We start from the raw sequence: 24,231 nt of genomic DNA on the forward strand, positions 1-24,231 counted from the left end.
CGGGGGGGGGGAAGGGGATCGGTGAGAACCCGGGAGGAGGGAAAGCCCGGAGCTGGATCTCGAAGGTTTGTGGGGAAGGATCGGGAGGCGGTGACTCGGGAGCGGCGGGCGCTTCAAATCCCACCCCAGGCCCCCGCCGGCCATTTATCTCCAACAAAATACCAATCCTCTTCCCACCCCACCCCACCGCAAACCTCCTTTTAATCATCGGGGGTGGGGGTGGGGGGGGAGTTTGTGACCGGCGGGGAAAACCCGGAGCCGGATTACTCCCCCAACCAACCTGGGGCAGGCTCCGGATCCTCGGCCCCGGGTTCAAACAGAATCAAAGGGCCCGGTTCGTCCCGGGTATTAATCCCCTCTCCCCCCTCGCCCCCCGGATCCTTGGCCTCGGTGCACAGGCTTCCCCGGCAGCCGAGATGCTGTGGTCCCTCTGGAACTTCGTCAAACGCCACAAAAAGAAATTCCTCTTCACCGGAGTCTTCGTGGGAGGTAAAGGCCGCTCATTCTCTCTCTCTCTCTCTCTCTGTCTGTCTGCGGACCGCCTGAGGCAGAACATTGCGCGGAACCGAACACGAGAGAAAAACGGGGAGCGACCGTCGCCCTTCCCCAACCCAACCGGATTGCGCTCCGGGAGATATTTCATTTACATATCGCCTTCCCCGTCCCCCCCCCACCGGAAGCTGGCTGCAGCCGAAGGCGCAACGGCTTTCCCTTCCCTTCCGTGCAGGCCCAGTCTGCGCGCAGCAAGCTCCGCGCGCTCCCGACACCTCTGCGGCGACGATGTGGTGCTTTGCCGGGAAGGGAGAAAGTTGATTTGGCCTGTTGTCACGCGCCCCTGAGCACAGTGAAAAGTTTTGTTTGCGGGCAGGCAGGCAGGCAGACCGTCCCGGGCGACGACGCGCAGGTTACAGGGCGGGTAAAAAGGGAGCTTGGACCGAGTGAGACTGTGCAGGTCACGCCGCGCAGGACACGATCAATGTTATTTGGAGTTACAGAGTCCGCTCTGCCGGAGAGGGGCAGAGTTCACGTTTTCCAGTCGCCCTCCTCGCCAGTACGGCTCTTCTTCAGAACTCACCCCGCTTCCGCAGTGAAGATAAAGAACGCAGGAGATCACAGCGGGTCAGTCAGTATCTGATGAAGAGTCATCTAGACCCGAAATGTTAGCTTGCTGTCTCTCCGTGGGTGTTTCCTGACCCGCTGTGATCTCCAGTACTTGTTGTTTTCAGTACACTATCTGCAGTTATTTGCTCCTCCATTTCGTCGGTGTTGATGGAGGGATAACCGTCAGCAAAGGAGGCCAGGGAGAACTCCCCTTCCCAGCTTTGCGATACTGCCACAGCATCTTTCACCCTGCGTTGATTTGAGCACATCCCACCCCAAAGACAGTTCCTGTGACTGCAACACCCTGTCTGTACTGTGTCAGTCTGGCCTTTGTGCTTAATTGCCATGGTGGTACTTTAATCTATTATCTCATATCTCGGAGGTGAGAGTGTTACTCCTCAGGACACAGTACTATTCCAAAAAAAATTATCGATTTTACAGAATAAAAACCGAAAGAACTGCACATGCTGTAAATCAGAAACAAAAACAAATTGCTGGAAAGGCTGAGCAGATCTGGCAGCATCTATGAAGAGAAATCTGAGTTAATGTTTTGGGTTCAGTAACCTGACTGAGTCAGTTCTGAGGAAAGGTCACTGAACCCGAAACATAATTCTGATTTCTGTCCAAAGTTGCTGCCAGATCAGCTGAGCCTTTCCAGCAATTTCTGTTTTTGTTATAGATTTACATGATCTCGCTTCAAGCCCCACTTTACAGATTGATAGCATCTTGCAGCACAAAAGAATAATCTGCCTACTGTGTTTGTACTGGAATATTTTAGTCTCTCACCACCATTTTCTGACTGTGCAGACTAGTTCTCTTTAAGGATATGTCCAGTTGTCTTTTGAAAGTTCCAGTGTAATCTTCTTTCATCACCCTTTCAGGTCATGCATTCCAATCTTAACAACTTTCACTGAAAAAATTTCTTCATCAGTTCTTTTGCCAATAATTTAAAATCTATGACTGATCCACTTAAGAGAAAATAGCTTTATCTTACTTGATCTATCAAAGTCCCTCACTATTTTGAATAATTTCTCCCCTTCACCTTCTTCATCGTCAGGAGAAAAATCTCAGGTGTTCAAAACTTGACAAAATAAACAGTCAAGCTATGATGATTGAGAGGAAACTGTCCCAACTTTAAGTGGGATTTTATTATTCTTGTATAATGGAAGACTTGCAGTGCCTATGTATCAGAGAAGACATCAAGCATATCAGTGTATTCCAAATCGTCGGCTTGGGATAAGGAAGAGACTACAGAAGAGAGGCTAGCGGTCAGACAGAACCTCTCCCCATGGATCTCATCAGCCCTGGATGTAGAAATTGCTGTTTTATCAGGACTATGGTAGTGCTGCAATATAGGAACTAACGTCTTTCAGAGGAGATGTTAACCTGAGAACCCCCCCAACTAAAGACCTCCCCAACTATTACTGTTAAATATTCTGCCAGATCAAATGGCAACAGAAACAGAAAGGCAGCTGATCCATTGGAACTAATACAGTCAGGCTTTTTTAATGGATACTGACAGATGCGAAGGGATGAGAAATGCTGAGTAATCAAGCACAAAATTATCCTATTAACATCCCAAGGAGTTCAAATACACAATCTTCTCAGCGATCTTTTTAGCAGCTTTGTGCTTTGCATTGCTGTCCTTTAATCCATTTTTGTTTGCAGTCGGTGGATCAAAACAGCAAAATTCTGGACACCCTAAAGTCTTTTACAGCTGATTAAGTATTTTTAAAGTGTGGTTGCTTTTATGTGGTTATTAACAACTTGAAAACGTGCTTTTTCCGTGGACCATGTAGTCAAACAGAATGTTGTGGCTGGTTGGCTCGCCGAGCTGGTTCATTGTACCGCAGACTTAGCGTCTAACAAAATGTCCATTGATTTATTTCACTTCTAGGTGTGTACTTGCTGGGGAAGTATGCCCAAAAGAAGCTGCGGGATCTACAGGAGCGTGAAGCAGCTGAATACATCGCACAGGCACGACGGCAGTACCATTTTGAGAGTAACCAACGGACTTGTAACATGACGGGTAAACATACATCTGTCATCATCAGAAAAATCATTCTCGGTACCTGAAGGAAAATATGATGACTACGCAGTCTCGAAGCAGTCCCATGTAACTGCTCCCAGGTTCCAGAAAATAAAGCAGCTTCCTAGTGGAATGATGTTCTGGAGGCATGAGATTCTTAGAGTGTCAAACTGCCTAAATTTGCATTCGGATAATATCTGCAGACGGTTTATCGTTGGAGGTCCAAGAAGAGAAATACAGCATTTTTCTATTCCACACACCAGTTGTCGGTTTCAAGTGCTCTGACATCAGGCAAAACATAGGCCAGATGTGGAGTAAAGCTCCCTCTATTTTAACTGTCGGTTTCGTTGTCAGTATATAGGCATACATGCTCCCAGGTGGAAAAGTTCCCTTTGCATGAGAACAGAAAGTTTGAGTACAAATTGGCAACATCTGTATTTTCATTGTATCATGCCAGGATGTTGGAAGGCAAGTGAGGTGGACTTTTATTTTGATGTTACCAAACACCAAGACTTGGAAACTGTCAAGTGGTACAAGAGAAGGGACGTAATTGCAGTGGAGACAGCTCAGAGGACGTTCAATAGGTTGATGCTGAGATCAGGGCTTTGTCTTATGAAGAGAGATTGAGCAGTTTAGGCCTGTACTCTCTTATGAAAGTTGAAATATATCTAGTTGAAATATATAAGATGCTAAAGGGATTGACAAAGTAGACATAGAAAGGATGTTTCCTCATGTGGGGGCAGTCTAGAACAAGAGGTCATAATTTTAGGATAAGGGGTAGCAGATTTAAAACAGAGATGAGGAAAAATTATTTTTCTCAAGGGGTCAAGAATCTGTGGAACTCACCACTGCAGAATGTGGTGGGTTCTGGGACATGAGTGAATTTTTAATCAGAAACGAGTTGAAGGGTTATGGACAGCGGGCAGGAAAGTGGAGTTGAGGCTGAGATGAGATCAACCATGATTGTATTAAACGGCAGAGCAGGCTCGAGGGGCTGAATGGTCTACTTCTATTTTTTATGTTACGGGGGACTTTAAATGGATTAAGTCAGGCATCTTAACAATACAGATTTCAGCTGAGTTTGTTTTAGCCAATGGGAATGTGATTTACTTAGTTATCCAGAGCTACGTAAAGGAGCCTTGTCCCGGTGATAGAAATGTGTGTGTATTACCATCAATCAAACGTTCTATTGGGTCAGCAGTTTTATATTATTTGATATATATCTTATTATTCCACTAGGGTGCATTTGTTTTCCTTTAACTCCATTAACGTTGAAGTTAATTGAACAAGCTTAAATTGTTTGATCAGAAAAGCTTGCCTATTAGAACGTGCTTGTTAAGATCAGACTACAACTCAGAAATGGACAGTGTTTAAAAGTCATTTTATACCAGAAACCAAATGTGAAGTCTGAATGATGATAGCATCAGGTCCTATGTGTGTTGTCATTAGTATATTTTAAGAACATTTAAAATCTTAGAATATTTTAAGTGAAAAGGAGGTGGTGAAGTAATATTGTCACTGAACTAGTAATTCAGAAACCTAGTCTAATAACATAGTTTCAAATCCCATCATCTAGGCAGCTGGTGGAATTTAAATTCAGTTAATAAATCTGGAATTGCAAGCCAGTCTGAGTGATGGTGATCATGACACCAGCAAAAATTGTTGTAAAAACCCTGTCTGGCTCAGTAATGCACTCTAGGGAAGGAATTTGGCCATCCTTATCCAGTCTGGCGTACATAAGGGGAAGTGCTGGCGTAGCGGTAATGTCATTTAACTAGAAATCACAACGCCCAACTAATATTCTGGACACACAAGTTTGAACCCCACCTTAGCAGGTGGTGAGCAATTAAGGAAGGGCAATGTAAGCTGGCCGTGCTATGACACCCACATCCCAAGAAAGAATAAAGGAAAAAATAGATTTTAAGCCTTCTGTAATTTTTTATTAATTGATAAATAACCAACCGAATATTTTCCTTGCAAAGCTGGGTACCATAGAACCATATTATCTCTGCAGTCAGTGAGTTTATCTGGAGAGTAGCTGAGCAGTGCAAGTGCAAAAGATCCTAGCATTGGCAAATGAACTTATTTCTTGAGTTATGGAAACTGGCAATGTCTCGCAATTTATGGAAAATCGTCCTGTGCACACCTATAACTATAGAAGACCACAGAATGTTGTAGCATTGAGGAGGCCTTTTAATTCATCCAGTTTGTGGCAGCTGTTTCTGTTCATTTGTTTCCATTTGTCCTATCTGTCCCTGCAGGAGTTTTTCTTTCTTCAGGTAATTATCGGGTTTCTTTTAGAAAGCTTCTGATCACCATCCATTAGACCCAGTTAGGAAATGCATTTATTGGATCATTGAGATATACAGCACAGAAACTGACCCTTCGGACTGACTCTTCCATGTTGACCAGATATCCTAAACTCACACATCCCTCTTCAACCCTTCCTGTTCATGCATCAATCCAGATGCCTTTTAAATGTTGAAATTGTACCAGCCTCCACCACTTCCTCTGGCAGCTCATTCCATGCACGCACTATCCTCTACATGAAAAAGTTGCTCATTAGGTTCCTTTTTAAATTTTTCCCCTCTTGCCTTAAACCCATGCCCTCTAGTTCTGGACTCCCTTACCCTGGGCTGTTCACCCTTTCCACACCCCTTATGATTTTATAAACTTCTGTGAGGTCGTTCCTCAGCCTTTGACACTGTAACTCAAACCCTCCAACCCCAACAACATCCTTGTAAATCTTTTCAAGTTTCACAACAACTTTCCTATAGCAGGGAGGCCAGAATTGAACGCAGTGTTCCAAAAGTGGCCTAACCAATGCCTTGCGCAGCCGCAACATAACCTCCTAACTCCTATGCTCAGTGCACTGACCAACGAAGGCAAGTGTACCAAATGCCTTCTTCACCACTCTTTCTGCCTGCGACTCCACCTTCGAGGATCTATGAACCTGCAACCCAAGGTCTCTTTGAGCGCTTTGGATGCAATTGGGCTAGACTTTGGCCATTCCCTTCCTTCCACCTCACTCTGTGTGCACAGGTAGCCTGCCCACATTCAGAGGAAGGCTCGCTTAGAGGTTGCTAGCACTAGGCAAAAAGCAGGGCTTCCAAAAGAGTGGAGAAAATTTTTTTTAGACGAATATTCAATTTGAGGATGTGAGCATTGCTGGTGAGGTTGGCATTTTGTCCAAGATGGTGGTAGACGTTCTTAAACCACTGCTGACATAACCTGCAATAATAATAGAGAAGATGAACATCTCTACTTCTGTCTACTTGTAGCTAAGTTCATGATAGCTCCAGTGTTATGCTAGTCATGCTTTTTTTGTTTGACACTGAAATTCCTTTAATACTTTTCTTCCCCTCTTCTTCTTCCTCTTGGTTGATCTCTCTGTATTTTCATAATAAGCCAGTAGCTTAAAAGTATAAAGAAGTAATAGAATGGAGATGTAATCATTTGTCTTGTCAAACATTTATAATTTGTCTCGCCATTGCTTCTGAAGTTAATTTTCTACGAATGAAACCACTTTGACAATTTGAAGTCTTTGCCTTGGGCATTGTTTAACTGCAAAACCCAGGCAATCTGTGAGAGTTTCAAGTTGAGTGGGACCTACTTCAGTAAACTTGTGTTTTTCTGTTTTTGTGTTGACAGTGCTATCAATGCTGCCGACTCTGAGGGAAGCAATTGTGCAGCAGCTGAATTCAGAGAGTCTGACTGGCCTGCTGAAAAACAGGTAATGTATGGGGTAGTGTGAGTCACCAGCACAGCTTCACCAGCTAATAGCATTCTCGTGTACGAGGGGTATCCCAGAGCTGTGCACAGGTTTGATCTCCGCATTTCAGACAGGATGTGCAAACATTGGAGGTGGTGCAGAGCAGCAAGACTAATTCTAAAAGCAAAGGAAATGGCTGTGAAGAAAGATGAAAAGGATTCTTGTTTAGGACTGAACTGAGAAGGAATTTCTTCACCCAGAGGGTTGTTAATCTATGGAATTCCCTTGCCCAGTGAAGTAGTTGACGCTACTTCAGTAAACGCTCTTAAAAAAAAGGTAGATTTTTTTTGAACAATAAAGGAATTAAGGGATACGGTGGGAACGCGGGTAAGTGGATCTGAGTCCGCGAAAGGATCAGCCATGATCTTATTGAATGGCGGAGCAGGCTCGAGGGGCCAGACGGCCTACTCCTGCTCCCAGTTCTTGTGTTCTTGTGTTCTTGTGATCTTAATTGTGTACAGTTTGCAGAGAAGGGAAGAAAGACCAAGGACAGGGTGGGAGGAGGTTTGAGTGAATTATTAACACCGGCGTAGACCATTTTGGTGAAATGAACTGTTTCTGTGCTACAGATACCTACCTTGAGTTACCATTAGCATATCTAGGCACCACAGCTTAGAAAAGATAGAATACAATAGAATCCCTACAGTGCAGAAAGAGGCCAGTCAGCCCATTGAGTCTGCACTGATATATTGGCTATATATTGGCCTTGGAGTACATGCAGTTTAAATTTACAAGATTCATAACTGGACTCTCAAGGGTTAATTACAAGGAAACCAGCGGCTGAACCGGAAACTGCCTTATTTTGTATTATTACAGGTTTTGTGAGGCTACCCATCCCAAACTGGAAGATGCTTAGCCAGCTGCACCAAAGGCTTGGCTCCCAGTAAGATGCTGTCACTTCAGCAAAGCTTAGAATTGTACAATTCAGAAGGAGGCCAGTGGAGGGAGCTCTTGACCATCCTGACTTTATACCACCACCTTAATACCATATGAAGGTTGTGAACCTGTGGAATTGTCTACCACAGAATGATGTGGAGGCCAAGTCACTGGATATATTCAAGAAATAGATACATTTTTAGATTTTAATGACATCAAGAGGTGTGGGAGAAAGTGGGAACATGGCATTGAAATTGGATTAGCCATGCTCATGTTGAATGATGGAGCAGGCTTGATGGGCTGAATGGCCTACACTGCTCCTTGTTTGTGTGTTTAGAATAGTTTATCTGATCAGTATCATTGCTGTTTTTGGGATTTGGTTGTGTATAAATTTTCTACATGTTTTTTTACGGTATAAATCACTTCTTGACTCCACAAAGCTTGTCCACCCTCTACAAGGCATAAAGCAGGAGTACAGTGGGGTACACAGCCTCTCCTTCGATTGGCTACAACTCCAGCAACACTCCAGCTGGATAGTACAAACCTGTTTGCTTGGCACCCTATCTAACACCTTCAACATTCACACCCTCTACCACAAATACACAGTTGAATGCAGTGTCTACCATCTAACAGGGTGCACTACAGCAACTCATCAAGCCTCCTTCAACAACACGTCCCCAACCATGACCTAAAAGGACCAGGAGAGCAGTCAAATTGCAGGTTCCCCTCCAAACCACATACCATCGTGACTTGGAAATATTCCTTCAGTGTTCCAGTGTTGAAGTCTTGGAGCTCCCTAATAGTATTATGGATGCCCTGCGCCCTAAGGAGTGTCAGAAAGGTGGCTCACCACCCATCGTCTCAAGGGGAATTAATGATGGCCAATAAACATTGGCCTAGCCAGAGACTTCTACATTCTATTAACAAATTATTTGAGGGGAGGTGATGGCCTAGTGGTATTATCGCTGGATTGTTAATCCAGAGACCCAGAAAACGTCCTGGAGACCCAGGTTTGAATCCTGCCACAGCAGATGGTGGAATTTGAATTCATTAAATATCTGGAATTAAGAGTCTAATGATGACCATGAATTCATTGTCGATTGTTGGGAAAAACCTATCTGGTTCACTAATGTCCTTTAGGGAAGGAAACTGCCATCCTTACTTGGTTTGGCCTACATGTGACTCCAGACCCACAGCAATGTGGTTGGCTCTTAACTGCCCTGTGGGCAATAAATGCTGCCTAGTCAGCTGTGTCCTCATCACGTGAATGAATTAAAAAAACAAAACAAAACTGACGACATTTCAAAAGTGTCTAATTGGCAGTGAAGGGCCTTGGGATATTCTGCCATTGTCAAAGATGGTATGTAGATGCAGTTCTTTTGTTCTATATCCAATATCATGTATCTGCAAGGTACTTCTCTCAATTAGGGCAAGTAATCAGGCACTAACAGTATAAAGATTTAATATGTGTAAGTCAATTGTAACATTTTGTTTTTATGCCTTTTAGGCCTCCCAACAAGTTGGAGATATGGGAGGATCTCAGGATCATAAGTAAGCCAGCTTTCCATTCTGTTTGATTTGTCCAAAGGTTGAGAGTGAATTGGAGATGCTGTTTTGAGGTTGATGCCTCAGAATGCCAGAGTTGTACTGAAGTCTGAGCATAATCTGGCACCATTCACTTATAAGAATGGAGTGATTAACATGAATATCTTCCACTGGTGCAATTTCTCTTAATCACATCTGTTTTCTTCCTTGTGGGGATCGTACCCAGCAAACATTATCCTGAGAAATCTTGATGGTAGAATGCCTACTTTTAAATTGAAATTGCTTTCTGCTGATGAAAGTCCACCCAAAATTTAGGACATGAGGTTCTTGGGTATGCTTGGAAGCTGGGGATGATATTGATGGAACAACAGACAGATGGTTGAAGTAAGTTGGAAAGCTGTAGTATTACAAGCTCATGCAGGGCTTCAGTTTGCAGAACTCATTGAGAACCTGTGTTGTCTGTTATTAGTTGTGCTTCGATATAACGCTCCATAATTTTCCATAAGCTGTAGGTCTTTGCCACAGGTAAGATGTATTGTCCATTGTTCTCATTATCATTTCTCTTCTTTCCCCTCCAAGGTTTTAGCAGGAGTATTGTAGCTGTGTATAGCACCTGCATGCTAGTGGTCCTCTTACGAGTCCAATTAAATATCATTGGAGGATATATCTACCTGGACAATGCAGCAGTCGGGAAGAATGGCACTGTAAGTTCACTCTGCCTTGTGCACTGAATCTCTCGCTTAAAAGGAAAACCACCTACCAATGACTGAAAACCAACATGAAATCACACAAGTTGCTGAAATTGCACAGCAGATCCCATCAGGTCGACAACAACTTACATTTATGTCAACCCTTTTAACATAATAAAATGACCCAAAGTATTTAACAGAAGCTTTAGCAGATATAATTTAGGATTATGTTACGATATCAAGCTAGATATGCTTCAAAGATTTGGTTTAAGGAGGACCTTGAGGGAGAAAATAGAGGAGTGATTCAGGGAGAAGGGTCCAGAGTTTATGGTTTTTGCAACTGAAGACACAATTATTAATTATTGAGGTGACTAAAACTAGGGATACCTAGAGCCAGAATTGCAGGGTCAATAAGGTTAAAAGAAGTTATAGATATGAAAGCCTTGTGGTCTAGTGGGTAGCATCTCTGCCTCTTAGATAGAAGCTCTAAGTTCCAGTTCCTCTCCAGGACTTGTTAGTCAAGCAAGGTGCCTTCAGGATCATCCTGCATATCCCATACACCAGTGACAGGCAGTAAGAGTAGGAGAGTCTCCTGGTCAACTATATAATGGGAAGAACATTGGAGCCTCTGTTGTCACTTTCCGTAGCTCCAGATTACAACATGCAAGTACGAAGTGTACATTGTCGCAGATACTTGGACTTACTGATTGAACTGTAACACGTCACCACAGAGACAGGGAGGGGTGAGGCTAAGGAAGAGTTTGAAAATGAGGATGAGAATTTTCTGCAACACTTTGGAAAGCAACCCTTTGCCAGAATACCTTGATGTATGAAACAAACACAAAGAAGGTTGGAGAAACTCAGCAGGTCTGGCAGCATAAATGGAGAGAGAAATGGTTAACATTTCGAGTCTGATAGGACCCTTCTCCAAAACCTTGCTACTTTGATAAAAGAGTTGAGCCCAAACATCAGTCTATCTCTTTGCTTTCCAGATATTGATAAGCTCAATGTATTTTTCAATCATTTTGTGGTTATTAAGCAACATGTTTAGCTACTGCCTGCTCCAAGGATCTATTCAGTATGCACCTGTTTCTGCAATGAATTTAGTTCACATAGAAAGTAATTCTGTGGAAAATGATTTTTCTACAGCTCTCTGTCAACACAGTTAATGACTGATTGCTAATTTCATGGACACAGTACCCAGAAAATCACAAGTTTAACAGGTTCGCAGTGTGTAAAGGCAGAAGTCAATATAACTGCTGCAGTACTGAATCTTACCAAAAGATGGCACCAAAGGCTAGGATAAATTGCTGTGAACATTGAGTGGACTCTTACTACGTATAAAATACTGGATAACAGTATTCCTGGTATCATTTCCGGAGGCTCCCTCCCCTTTTGTGACAGAAAATTGTGGGTTCAATACCACATATAACGACCCCACCAGCTGCTTGGAGATAGCAAGAACTGCAGACGCTGGAGTCAGAGTCAATACAGTGTGGAGCTGGAGGAACCCAGCAGGTCAGGCAGCATCAGAGGAGCAGGAAAGTTGATTTTTTTTAGGTTTACACTCTTCATCAGGACTGAAGGGTGGAAACTGGAAACGCCGACTCTCCTGCTTCTCTGATGCTACCTGACCTGCTGTGCTCCTCCAGCTCCACACTGTATTGACCCCACTAGCTGCTTAGTTCCCTCTAGGCCACACAACATCCTGACTTGGAGCTGTATCACCTTTCATTCAGTGTTGTTGGGTCAGATTCCTGCAACTCCCTCCTTAATAACCCTATGAGTGTATGCTACACCACTGACTACAAGGCACTACCTTCTCCAGAGCAATTAGGGATGGGCAAACAATGCTGGCTACATAGCCAGCAACACCTATCTTCCATTAATGAGCAAATGAACACATAACCTATCCTGCGCAGAATGTGCCACGGTCAGAAGGATAATACCGCAGATACTGGAACTCTGAAATACAAACACACAATACTGCAAATACTGCGTCAGGCACCATCTGTTAGGAGAGACACAGCTAACGTTTCATGTCAATGATCTGTCAGATCTGAAACAAGAACTTTGTTTCTCTCTGAGTAGACATAGCCTGACTAGCTGAGTCTTTCTAACATCATCTGCCCTTTTGCTGGAATCCCTTGCTCGTCAGCGTGAACAAGGGTTTTCTGTAGTGTTCTGACTAACAGGCCTGGGGTGGTCACTCATATTCTTGTTTCTGAGATCTTGATTTATGAAGACATCTGCCTCTTCATAGGCAACAGCAGCCAAGTGTACTTGCAAGATGTTTAAGTTTACTTGAAAAATGTTGAGATTATTATGATCAATTTGTTTATATGGCACATCCACTCAATGCTTACAGATATGAATCCTGGCCTCTGGTGTTACCCAATGGTAAGACTGAGTATGGCAGCAATTACAATGTTCTGCTAACCTAGTGAGCAAATGATTTTCTGGGTACCATTAAATAATCAAACAATTATTAAAACATTCCTGACAGGGATAATAGATGAGTTACTTTATGCACGGGTCCTTCCCGGTAAATTAATTGATCAGACAGCAAATCTGACATTCAGAATTAGAAAAGCAGAAATTTCTTCAGCTGTATTTGGTTCCCACTCCAAACTCCCACTCCCTAGCTACTGACTCTGTGCCCCTCTGTGTCTGGAACCTTGTTGCCACATTTGTCTCTTATTCTAGCCGTCTCAATGTCTCTCCATTACCACCGACTTCTCCGCTGCCTCAGCTCATCTGCTGCTGAAGCCTGTAAGACCTTAAAAAAATAGGAACAGGATTGGCTTGTTCAGTCCCTCGAGCCTGCTCCACCATTCTGTAGGATCCTGGTTAATCTAACTTTGTTTATGTCTATTTTCTTGGCTTTTTCCTTATTATTCTCGATTCCCCTACTGATTAAGAATCTATGTATTTCAGCTTTAAATATACACAAGGACTGTGTCCCCCACAGCTCTCTGAGGCAGGGAGTTCCAAAGACTGTCAACCCTCTGAGAGAAGAAATTCCTCCTCATCTCAGTCTTAAATTGGTGTCCCTTTATTCTGAAACTATGGGGAGGCAATGGCCTAGTGGTATTATCGTTGGACTGTTAATCCAGAGACCCAGGTAACGTTCTGGGGACATGGGTTCGAATCCTGCCACAGCAGATGGTGGAATTTGAATTCAATAAATATCTGAAATTAAGAACCGAATGATGACTGTGAATCCATTGTCGATTGTCAGAAAAAACCCACCTAGTTCACTAATGTCCTTTAGGGAAGGAAACTGCCATCCTTACCTGGTCTGGCCTACATGTGACTCCAGACCCACAGCAATGTGGTTGACTCTGAACAGCCCTCTAGGTAATTAGGGATGGGCAATAAATGCTGCCTAGCCAGTGACATCCTCATCCCGTTAATGAATAAAGAAGAAAAAGAAAGTCCCTCCAGGTTCCTTTGTGTTGCAGCTTTCTGCAGTTTTTCTCCCTTGTTCAGGCCTTTGTTACTGTAGACTCAAGTATTCCAATGCACTTCACTTGGTTTCCCACAATTTACTCACTGTAAACATGAGCTCATCCAGAATTGTGCTGCCCTTTTCTTGAATTGTGCCAAGTCCTTTTCTCTGTCACTCCTGTGCTAGCTGACTTATGTCAGCTCCTGGTCAAGCACATCTTGTTTTTAAAATTCTCATCATTACTTGCAAATTCCTCCCTGTCGCCCAAACTTCCATGACCCTCTAAGATACCTGTGTGCTTCAAATTCTGACCTCTTGAGAACATCCCTGATTTTAATTGCTTTTCCATTGCTAGTCATGCCTCTGTTACCTTCGTCCTCATCTCAGGAATTTCTTCCCTATACTTTCCTACCCCAATTTCCTCCTTTAAAACATTCCTTAAATCTGAACCCCTTCATTGAGTTTTTGATCACCTTGATCTAGTATCTCCTTTTATGGTCTGGTATCATATTTCGATTGAAATTGGTCCTGTGCTGCAACGTGGGAGGTTTCATTTCGTTTAAGGTGCTATGTAAAGAGAAGTTGTTGCATATGTGGTAGTCCTAGTGGTGGCATGGATATGAAGTCAGAAGCTTGTCTCAGTATTGAACTGTTCTGGCTGAATGTCATACTGTTGTCAGGGAGTGTGACAAAGTCAGTAGCTGGGGAATGAGGCATAACACTTAAATATACATTGTTTTTATTGCTATAAGATGTAATAAAGTGGTTTAACATTGTGAACGTGTTCTTTCTGCTGTAGCGTGGTGTCGGCAATTATTACCGTGTCACTCACTTTGAGTTCTGCTTGTACCACAGGCCCCTTTAGCTCCTCCTGAAGTACAGCAGCAGTATCTGTCAAGTATACAACATCTCCTTGGAGATGGTAAGCAGGCTTGCTGTGTTTGTCTTGTGCCAAGTTATTTCGGGAATAAGCAGTATCACAGTAGCGCAGTGCTTATGTTCCTGGAGACTTGGACTAATGAGTGTACAATCCATTACAGCAATTGTGGAGCTTAAATTTAATTAAAAGTTTGTTAAAACCTGAAGTTAAAAGGATAGTATTTGACCACATCAAACAAAAACTGGTTCACTAGTGTCCGTCAGGGAAGGAAATCTGCCATTGTTGCCTAGTGTGGTCTACCTGTGACTCTAGACCCACATTAATAGGTCCATTGGTAAAAGGTGGGGAGACCATGGCACTAGGTTATGTGCTTCTTATAGAGGATTGGTATAGACGTGACTGGCCGAATGGCCTCATTCTGTGTTGTAACCATTCCATGATTCTATGTGACTGAGTCTGTCAGCACCTAACCTGTCAAACCCGTCAACAATGTTATGAATTGTAATTTTAAATAAAATTACCTCATTCTTTCAAATTCATACAATATAATGCATAGTTCTACTCAATTTCTCCAGCTTGCAACCTTGAGGGATTTGGGGTGGGTGGGGGTGTGCAGCAGGGGGTGGTGTTGTTGGTGGAATCTTTATTTGGATTGCACAGAAGGTAACATCACCATCTGGTCCCCACTTATGGGTCTCCTCATCTATGACTTAAACAAGCAACCCCTTACTTTAAAACAGTGACCCTTGATTCTACCGCGAGAGGAAAGAATTAGTCTATTTGAACCTTGCAGAGGGGAGGTGGGGTTCCAGGGGAGCGTCAAGGAGATTTGGTGTTTAAAGTGGCTCTGTGTGGAAAGCCAAACCAGAAGTATACTTCCGTTTCTGAAGAAGGGTCTAGACCCGAAACGTCAGCTTTCCTGCTCCTCTGATGCTGCTTGGCCTGCTGTGTTCATCCAGCTCTGCATCTTGTTATCTCATAGCCATTTCATGGGAGCAGCAGTCCCCATGGCCAGCAAGGAAAGCCTCTCCCTGGCCCTTGCTGGTCTTGGGAGGACTGTAAACAAAGAGCAGGAAAGCCTTTCTCATTTATGTCTGAGCTTCTAACGCTATCTGTATTTGTTCTTGTATTTAGGTTTGAATGAACTAATAACAGTGGTGAAGAAAGCTGTGCAGACTGTGATTGGAAGGTAAACATCATGGTGCCTGTCAAAATTCCATATCTGTGTCCTCCTGGCACATTGTGGAGTAGGGACAAGATCAGGTCACATGTTTAACTTTGTCCTGGATTTTGAAAAGACTTGAAAGACAAAACTTGTATTTATAAAGTACTTGGCATAGCACCAGGGTATCCTGAGGGTTTTCACAGCCAATGATTTGTATTGATGGTTGTAATGTAGGAAATGTAGCTGCCATTTTACATGCAGCATGCTCCCACTTGTAGCATTGTGAAAGTGACCATTTAATCTGTTTCTGTGATATTGATTGAGGGTAAATATTGCCCCTAGAAACCAGGAAAAAGATCTTTGGAATCTTTTACATGAACCTGAGAGTTGGAATAATTTCTCATCTGAAAGGTGACATCTCTGACAGTGCGGTGGCCTTTGGTACCCGGTGTGGAGCATAAAAACCTCTTTATGTTCTGTAAAGACCTTTATAAATCTGAGCAATACACATGCATGTAGTTTTTTTTTGTGATCTGATCCATGTGTTGTGCGCACAGCCCTGCTTGAATGCTAATGCCTGGTTTGTTTGCCCGCACAGCGTGTCGCTGAAGCAGTGTGTGTCGCTACAGGAGCTGGACCGGTATCTAGGTGAGATTCGACAGCTGGTGGAGCAGCGCAGTCAGTCTGGTGAGCTGGAGACCGACACCAGCAGGTCCTCACTGTGTTGGTATTTAATTCCCAATGAAGAGAGCACCTTGGCCTCCCAGGTATGTCCACCGACCAGCACTGCCAGACCTGCTGAGTTCCTCCAGCGTTCAATGTGCTTATTTGGGACAGTCCTGCAGTCATATTTGAGACACCAGGACATGTGCGTGCACTTTGTCTTCTGCAAAGTGGTTGTTTGCGTATTAATAGAATGAGATCCGAGACCCCATCATTCCTTCTGTTAGAACCTTCCAAATGGTTGGTGAATAAATAACCCCACTGACTGAGTTGCGGAGTCCATTCTAAGATTTGTCTCTGAAATTTTTATATTTTCACAGGCCTGCGGTTTGACAGAGAAAGATGTAACCACATTGAAACTGCTAAATGAAACTAGAGACATGCTGGAGAGGTCTGTATGAAGGATTGCTGAGAAATCCAAACTCTGTTTCCTTTCGGACAACACTGTGTGTTGTAGCTGTTGTTATCTGTCCAGAGCATTGGGATAAGGACCAGCGTAGGAGTGATATTCCCAGTCATTAGAGACTGCGGGATTACCTGGTGGTGGTCAGGAGGAATGCCATGTTTTCACTGGCCCCTTCCTTATGCTGCATTTGGGAATTTTGAGTGGGAGTGACACAGCACTGGCATAATAGGTCTGTGCCAGACCCCCAGTGTCAAGAGCAACAAAGGGGGATCAATGCCTGTCCTAATGTAAACTAACTGCATAATACAAGTACACTTCTGGCAGCACGTTGAACTATGATAGGTTATCTAACCAGAATCATTCTGACTTGCTCTGTCCGAGCTCCCACCTAGAGACTGATTATTTGGTTCACAATCCAGGATAGCAATTGAGCCTGGCTAAAATAATCAAAGTGGCAGCATGGGTAAACAGTGAACCGCTTTATTTGTAAACTAATGGCCCTCAACCAGTTTATAACAGTTTTAATAATTTAACCCATTTTTGAGTGTATGCTAACAGGTTACTTTGCAGTTGTTCCCCTTTTGACCAAGGGGTCTTCAGATTAAACAATGCTGCAGGGAAAGCAGAAAGCTGGGAAATTCAGCTGAATTACTGCCTAGGAAGTAATTAAGTTGCTTTGCACCCCTTTTGACTCACTCTAAATTGAGCAGGTTTAAACCGAGTGACCTCTTCTGCATGCGGTTGTTCATCTACGTGTTATTAACACGTTGGTTAAAACTGAAGCAAAATGTGATTGTCTAACTATCGTTTATTTTATGTAAATGTTACAGTCCAGACTTCAACACAGTTTTAAATTCCTGCTTGAATCGGGGATTTAGCCGATTGTTAGACAACATGGCAGAGTTTTTCAAGCCAACAGAAGAAGAACTGAATCAAAATGGAACGGTCAACAGGTCAGTGCTTTCCCCCTTTGCAGCATCAGCCACCATTCAGGAAGCAACAAACATGGCTATTGGTATGATCCCAGCTGATGGTAAAACTGCACACCTCCGATCCATAGTGAAACCTGGCTTCATAGATCATAAATAACGCAGTGTGGAGCTGGAGGAACACAGCAGGTCAGGCAGCATCAGAGTTTAGGTTGTTAGTTATTATGGTTGTTAATCACATAATTACCTTAGGCTGCAAATATACATCAATAACAGAACAAAAGTATGTTACACAAAAGGTAAAAAAACAAACAAACCTCCATATACAAGACAATTTTGAAAGATCTTAAGACATAACAAAACAAAATATCAACCTTTTTCGCAGCAATATCCTTTTACAGATTCTCAATTCCAGAGAAATGTCACTCCTACCTCAAATCTTTTTGTTTTATTTCCTTACTGCGCTAACTCTGTCTATTTCTCCTACTGCCACTGCTGATACAGCTTTGTGATCTTTTTTCCCCTCACTTCTCCTTTGCTGGTCTAAATCACTTTTCAGTTCTGACAACTGAAAAGAAACCTCTATCCAAACGCTCACAAGCCTGGAGTCTTCACCAACTAAAATCTTTCAGCAAGAGTGACTGTGCTATTCTGAACTTAAAACTTCCTCTGCTAGGAGGAAACTTATCCCTTCTGAGTTGAACTCCTGAATCATCTTTGCTGAAGTCAAGAGCTAAACTGATGGCTGTTTGCCTGTTTTCCCTTTCTGTCAATAATTCATCAGCATAAATATTTCATCCATTCTGTCCTGCTAGACACTTGATCACATGCCTTCTTGGATAGGATGTATTTAAGTCGCTGTTCCAACGACTTGCTGACCTATTTTAAAAGAGAAGCTTTACACAACCAACCAAACTTCAAATGTTTCTGCTTTAAAAATGCAGATTCCAAAAATGATGATAACATAAGTTTAATTTGGATTAATGCGAGCTGTTGCATTTTGTTAAAACAAACAAGGACAGGACTTATACAGTTAATGGTAGGGCCCTGGGTAGTGTTGTAGAACAGAGAGACGTAAGGGTTCAGGTGCATAGTTAGTTGAAATTTGCATCACATGTAGACAAGGTTGTTGAGAAGACATTTCGCACGTTTGCCTTCATTGCTCAGACCTTTTGTGTATAGGAATTGGGGCATCATGTTGATGTTGTACAGGATGTTGGTAAGGCTTCTTCTGGAGTACTTTGTGCAGTTCTGGTCACCATGCTAAGGGGAGAATATTATTAAATGTAAGAGGGTTCAGAAAAGATTTACCAGGATGTTGTCAGAAAAGGAACGTTTGAGTTATAAGGAGAGGCTGAATAGGCTGGGACTTTTTTCATTGGAGCGTAGGAGATTGAGGTGTGAACTTGTAGAGGTTTATAAAATTATGAGGGGCATAGATAAGGTGAATAACCAAGGCTTTGCCCCCAGGTTAAAGGAGTCCAAAACTAGAGGGTATAGGTTCAAGATGAGAGGGGAAAGATTTAAAAGGGACCTGATGGGCAACTTCTTCACACAGAGGGTGGTTCGTGTTGGAATGAACTGCCAGAGGAAATGGTAGATGCAGGTACAGTTATAATATTTAAAAGGTATTTGGATGGTGCATAGATAGGAAAGGTTTAGGGGGATATGGGCCAAACACAGGAAATTGGGACTAGTTTTAGTTTGGGAAACTTGGTCAGCATGGACAAGTTGGACCAAAGGGTCTGTTCACATACTATATGATGCCATATATAATGCACACATGGAGCAGACAGTTAGGAGTGGAAGTAGGTAATATTGGTAAAAGTAAAAGATATTCTTATACAAAAGCGAAATACGTGTATGATGAAAATCTAAAATAAAGACAGAAACTACTGCAAATACTCAGCAGATCAGTAACATTGTGAAACATTGCTGTTGTTTTTAAAGTCTGTTCACACATGCTGCCTGGTATGCTGAATATTTCTGGCATTCTCTGCTTTTATTACAGATTTCCACCAGACACACAGTTTAGATTAAGTGATTGTGGCACTGGGACTGTGAGTGGCAGTGAGTGGAAACTGAGGTGTAAAAGGCAGAGGATATGGGACTAGCCAGATGGGTCTGGTTTTGTCAGCTTGAAGAACAGTACCATGTTTTTGAGTTATAGTAGGGTGGGACTTATTTTGCTACATTATTGGCTTCTGGCCGTGAAACGCAGAGGCAGAGGTAGGCCATTCAACCCAGTGAGTCTGCTCTGCCATTCAATGAGATCATGCCTTATTGGTAATCCTCAACTCCATTTTCTTGCATCTCTCCATAACCTTTGATTTCCTTACTGATTAAAAATCCATCTATCTCAGCCTTGAATATACTTAACAATCAGCCTTGACAGCCCTCTGCAGTACAGAATTCTACAGATTCCCTGAGAGAAGAGATTCCTCTTCATCTCCTTCTCAAATGTGTCACTGTTAGATTATGCTGTCTGGTCCCTGACATTCCCACATAGTGAAAGAACCTTTCCACAGCTACCCTCACTAGCTTCCGAAAAAATTTGTATATTTCAATAAGATCACCTCTCATTCTTCTAAGTTCCAATGAGTGCAGGCTCACCTACTCAACGTCTCCTCATAACACAGTCCCTTAATTCCTGGGATCAACCTGGTGAATCTCCTCTGAACTGCCTCCAATGTCAGCATGTCTTTCCTTGGATAAGGGAACCAAAACTGTTCATAGTATTCCAGGTATGGTCTGACCAGTGCCTTGTAAAGATTTAGCAAGCCTTCCCTATTTTCTTACCCCATTTCTTATTAAATAAAGGCCACCATTCCACATGCCTTCCCTGTTACCCACTGAACTTGGATGCTAGCTTCCTGGATGGATGATGGCAGAATTCTGTCAACAGAGATTTCAGATTTGTAGCCACGAGTCCCAGTTGGCACGAGGGAGGCCCAGTCTGCAGATTTTGCGGTAATGTCCTTTTTTGGAAAAACTTACATTGAAATATTCTCTCAAGCTCATCAGAGTAATCAAGTGCCTCATAAAATTGCACAGCGCGAGAGACCACTTAAACCACTGTGTCTATGCCTGCACTTTGAAAATGTTTCCTTTCACAAGTACTCGCCCAGTTTGTTTTTGGAAGCTGTTCAGTCTGCTTTCAGGAATCTTTCACACAGTGCGTTCCAGACCATAACCTAAATACATTTCTCATTTTTCCTCTTGTTCTATTGCCAGTTAACTTAACGCTACAGTCTTCTGAATACCGATCCTCCTGGTATGGAAATAGCTTCTCCTTAATTGCTCTATTAAAAGCCCTCAATTTTTAACACTCTATCCTCTACCCTGAGGAGAATGATACCTGCTCCTCCCATGTCTGAAGTTCTTGTTCACTGGCATCATTCTTGTGGATCTTCTCTGCCCCTTCTCCAAAGCCTTTGCATACTTCTAAAAGTATGGTGCCCAAGACTGGAGACTGTTCAGCAGCTGAGGCCTAACCAATAGCTTATAAAGGTTGAGAACAATTTACTTTTCTATTATAAACTCAGACCAAAGTTTCTGTGTACCACTAGCCGTAGTGTGATACACATGTATAATGTAGAGTCATACAGCATGGAAACAGACCGCTTAGTCCAACCAGTCCTTGCCGACCATGTTCCGAAACTAAACTAGTCTCACCTGCCTGCATATCCCCCCAAACCTTTCCTATTCATGTACTTATCCAAATGTCTTTTAAATGTTCTAACTGTACGCACATCCACCACTTCCTCTGGAATTTCATTCCACACACGAACCACTCTCTGTGTAAAAAAGAACTATATGCAGTACTCCAAAAGTGGCCTCACCAACGTCCAGTACAACTTCAACATGACGTCCTAACTCCTATGCTCAATGGTTTGAGCGATGAAGACAAGTGTGCTAAATTACTTCTTAATCACCCTGTCTATCTGTGATTTAAATTTCAAAGAACTACTCTACCTAAACCCTTAGTCAGCTGCCTGCTTGTTACATTTGGGTTTGTGACTATATTATTTGCAATTATCAATATCTCAATATCTCCTATGACTACTGGAACTCGATTGTAAAGGGGCGATTGTTTGATTGTTTGAATGTTAGTCTTAACGATTGTGCTGATGGGATTCTGCAGTTATGTGGTTGTGTTCTTGGAAATGATTAAAAGGAGCATCCCACAATGATTCCAGTATTCTGCTTTATTGTGCGTAACAACAGTAGGATTAGGCTGATTATTCTCCCTCAAACCCTCCCCACCAAAGTCACCCACCCATTATGTGGTTATTGATCAGACTGTGACACCAATAAACGTGCAGCAGACAGGGCTGTGAATTCATCATTTGCACCTGCTACACTTAGTATGAAGTAAGGTTCATTGCGGGATTCGGTTTCACCAACAACCAATTTCTTCTCATTTCATGTTCATTCTTTTTTCTTGCCTTGGCAGCTTGTCCAACGTTAAACTTCCCCTCGCTAAAATCATCCCGATTATTAATGGACAGATACATTCGACCTGCAGCGAGACACCCAACCATTTCGTTCAGGTGAGTGTTAGTATTCTGTCAATACTGTTCTTCTGTTCCCTGTGTTACAAATAAGTCCCTGTTGACATGCATGTCTAATTCACTACTTCCTGCATCCCAAAAATTCTGTAACTTCTTACCACTTGCAGCCCTTTCCCCTATAATCCACAGATTACAATTTTGGCACCATACTTAAGACATAATTTTTCAATTTATTCCATTTTCTCTTTCTTACTTTTCTCAGCTGGGTCATATCTTAAACAGTCTGTCTCATCCCACCTTCTGACATCAGTTTTCAAAGTCTTGCTGTTTTAATACTATCAGAATGTTGGCCTCTTCAATTTTCCACCAATATATGACAGTCTGATGCACAGATCCTTTCTGTGGCATTCACAGTTCAAGCTCTGGTGCAGTATCAGCATCTATATACATCAGTGTAAGAAAAGCTGGAACAAACCCAGGATGGTGCTGGTGGAGCATGTACTTGATGCTTATTCAGTGAAAGCACAGATCAAGCTGCCTTCACCCAAAGTCTTTCTTCCTTTCTCTACATTAGCTTTCCATTAGTTCATGCCTCCAATTTAAAATCTTCAATTTTTGGCATTTTAATAACTACGTGTCTTCACCTCCTCCCCACCTGCACAAGCTCCTCCAGCCTTATACTCTCTACCTCCACTGAGTTTCTGTTGTTTAAGTTCTGGCCTCTTATGATTTCCCTTTTGCTACCCCCACCTTTGATCCACTCTTACAGAATGTGCCCTTAGTTCTCTTGGACTTACTGAGTGGAATTCTCTCCAGTCCTCTGACCTCCTTTTAAAACTCACCGTCTTGACCCAGATTGTTCCTCTTTGAAAGGATTTGGAAGCTCTCTCTCGTGTTAAAGGGTGGTGGGTGGGTCACAGTTGCTACATAAATGTGTGTTGTTGCTGACTGTCTGCTCTAATTGCTGCTCACAGGACCTGCTGCTGATGGACCAGATAAAGGACTTTGCTGCCAATGTCTACGAAGCATTCAGCTCCCAGCCTCAGCAGCTCTCAGCACAGTGAAGGGCACTCCAGACGGATCTCAATCCCTCCTTCCCCGAGATGGCAGGATGTGCTTCCTCTCAGTCCTGCAATGCTCTTGTGATGGAGGTGCCAGTGCTGTATTTGTCACCCTGTCACTAATGGCTGTGTGTCATTAACCTTTTCTGAATCTTTACAGACATGATTACATTAATCTGCCTGTAACTATTTTGTATCATACTGTTATTTGTATCATTGTATTGTAGATTATAATCTGTGTGCAGCTGGATACAGGATTCTTCAGGTAGTGTGGGTAAACGTTTTTACTGCAGTATGTTCCAGCTCAGATTCTAACTAATTACATGAACAGTAATATATGTTGCCAGCTGACATCCCTTTCTTTGATGTCAATAGTTTGATTTCCTTGACAAAAAACCTCCTTGTTTTAGTAGTATCTAGTATTAAAAGAATAAACACTAAGGCCATTTTGTTGACCAAGTTGTATTATTATGAAAATGGAGGCGGTAATGTGTTCAGAGAACAAAGAGTACTAAATATTTTGTAAAATTTATTCTCGGGATGTGGCCGTTGCTGTTAAGGCCAGTGTCTGTTGCCCATCCTAGGTAGCATGATGTGGAGGTGCCGGTGTTGGACTGGGATGGACAGTCAGAAGTCACATGACACCAGGTTATAGTCCAACAGGTTTATTTAAAGTCACAAGCTTTCGGAGCGCTGCTCCTTCGTCAGGTGGAGTGACTTCACCTGACAAATGATGCCCTCTGGTCCTAGACTCTTCCATAAGGGGAAACATCCACTCAGCAGCAAGCCCTTTAAGAATCCTGAATACTTCATGAGATCACCTCCCATTCTTTTAAATTCCACAGTGTAGAGTCCCAACCTATTTAGCTTTCAGTCATTAAACAACCCGTCCATACAGAATAATAGCTACAGAATAAAGAGGCACCAATTTAAAAATTCAGATGAGGGGGAATTTCTTGACTCAGAGAGTTGTGAAGTTTTGGAACTCCTTGCCACAGAGAGCTGTGGGGGCAGAGTCCTTGTGTATATTGAAGGCTGAGATAGATTCTTGATCAGTCGGGAATCAAGGGTTACAGAGAATGGGCAGGAA

General features: G+C 42.8%; 2 protein-coding genes across 2 annotated transcripts in view; both read left to right on the forward strand.

Moving 5' to 3' along the window:
• cd109 (CD109 molecule) overlaps positions 1–24,231 on the forward strand; it is a 184,539-nt gene that overhangs the window by 32,497 nt on the left and 127,811 nt on the right. The gene's annotated exons all lie outside the window — the stretch shown is intronic.
• pex3 (peroxisomal biogenesis factor 3) lies at positions 14–23,596 on the forward strand. The gene is made up of 12 exons (XM_020516995.2): positions 14–489; positions 2,999–3,130; positions 6,782–6,863; positions 9,286–9,329; positions 9,903–10,027; positions 14,319–14,385; positions 15,478–15,532; positions 16,107–16,275; positions 16,552–16,622; positions 17,468–17,590; positions 22,023–22,119; positions 23,055–23,596. The coding sequence occupies exons 1-12, from the start codon at positions 417–419 to the stop codon at positions 23,142–23,144; spliced, it is 1,128 nt and encodes a 375-aa protein (XP_020372584.2). The 5' UTR covers positions 14–416; the 3' UTR covers positions 23,145–23,596.

The sequence above is a fragment of the Rhincodon typus genome, chromosome 9 (assembly GCF_021869965.1).
Source record: "Rhincodon typus isolate 14 chromosome 9, sRhiTyp1.1, whole genome shotgun sequence".
In the NCBI taxonomy this organism is placed as follows: Eukaryota; Metazoa; Chordata; class Chondrichthyes; order Orectolobiformes; family Rhincodontidae; genus Rhincodon; species Rhincodon typus.

Bases quoted from the DNA above. Each gene is read 5' to 3' on its own strand.
- pex3 (XM_020516995.2), top strand. From the start codon at position 417: ATGCTGTGGTCCCTCTGGAACTTCGTCAAACGCCACAAAAAGAAATTC. The intron at 3,131-6,781 runs GTAAACATACAT...TTGTGTTGACAG, and splicing joins ACGGACTTGTAACATGACGG to TGCTATCAATGCTGCCGACT. The intron at 10,028-14,318 runs GTAAGTTCACTC...CTTGTACCACAG, and splicing joins CAGTCGGGAAGAATGGCACT to GCCCCTTTAGCTCCTCCTGA.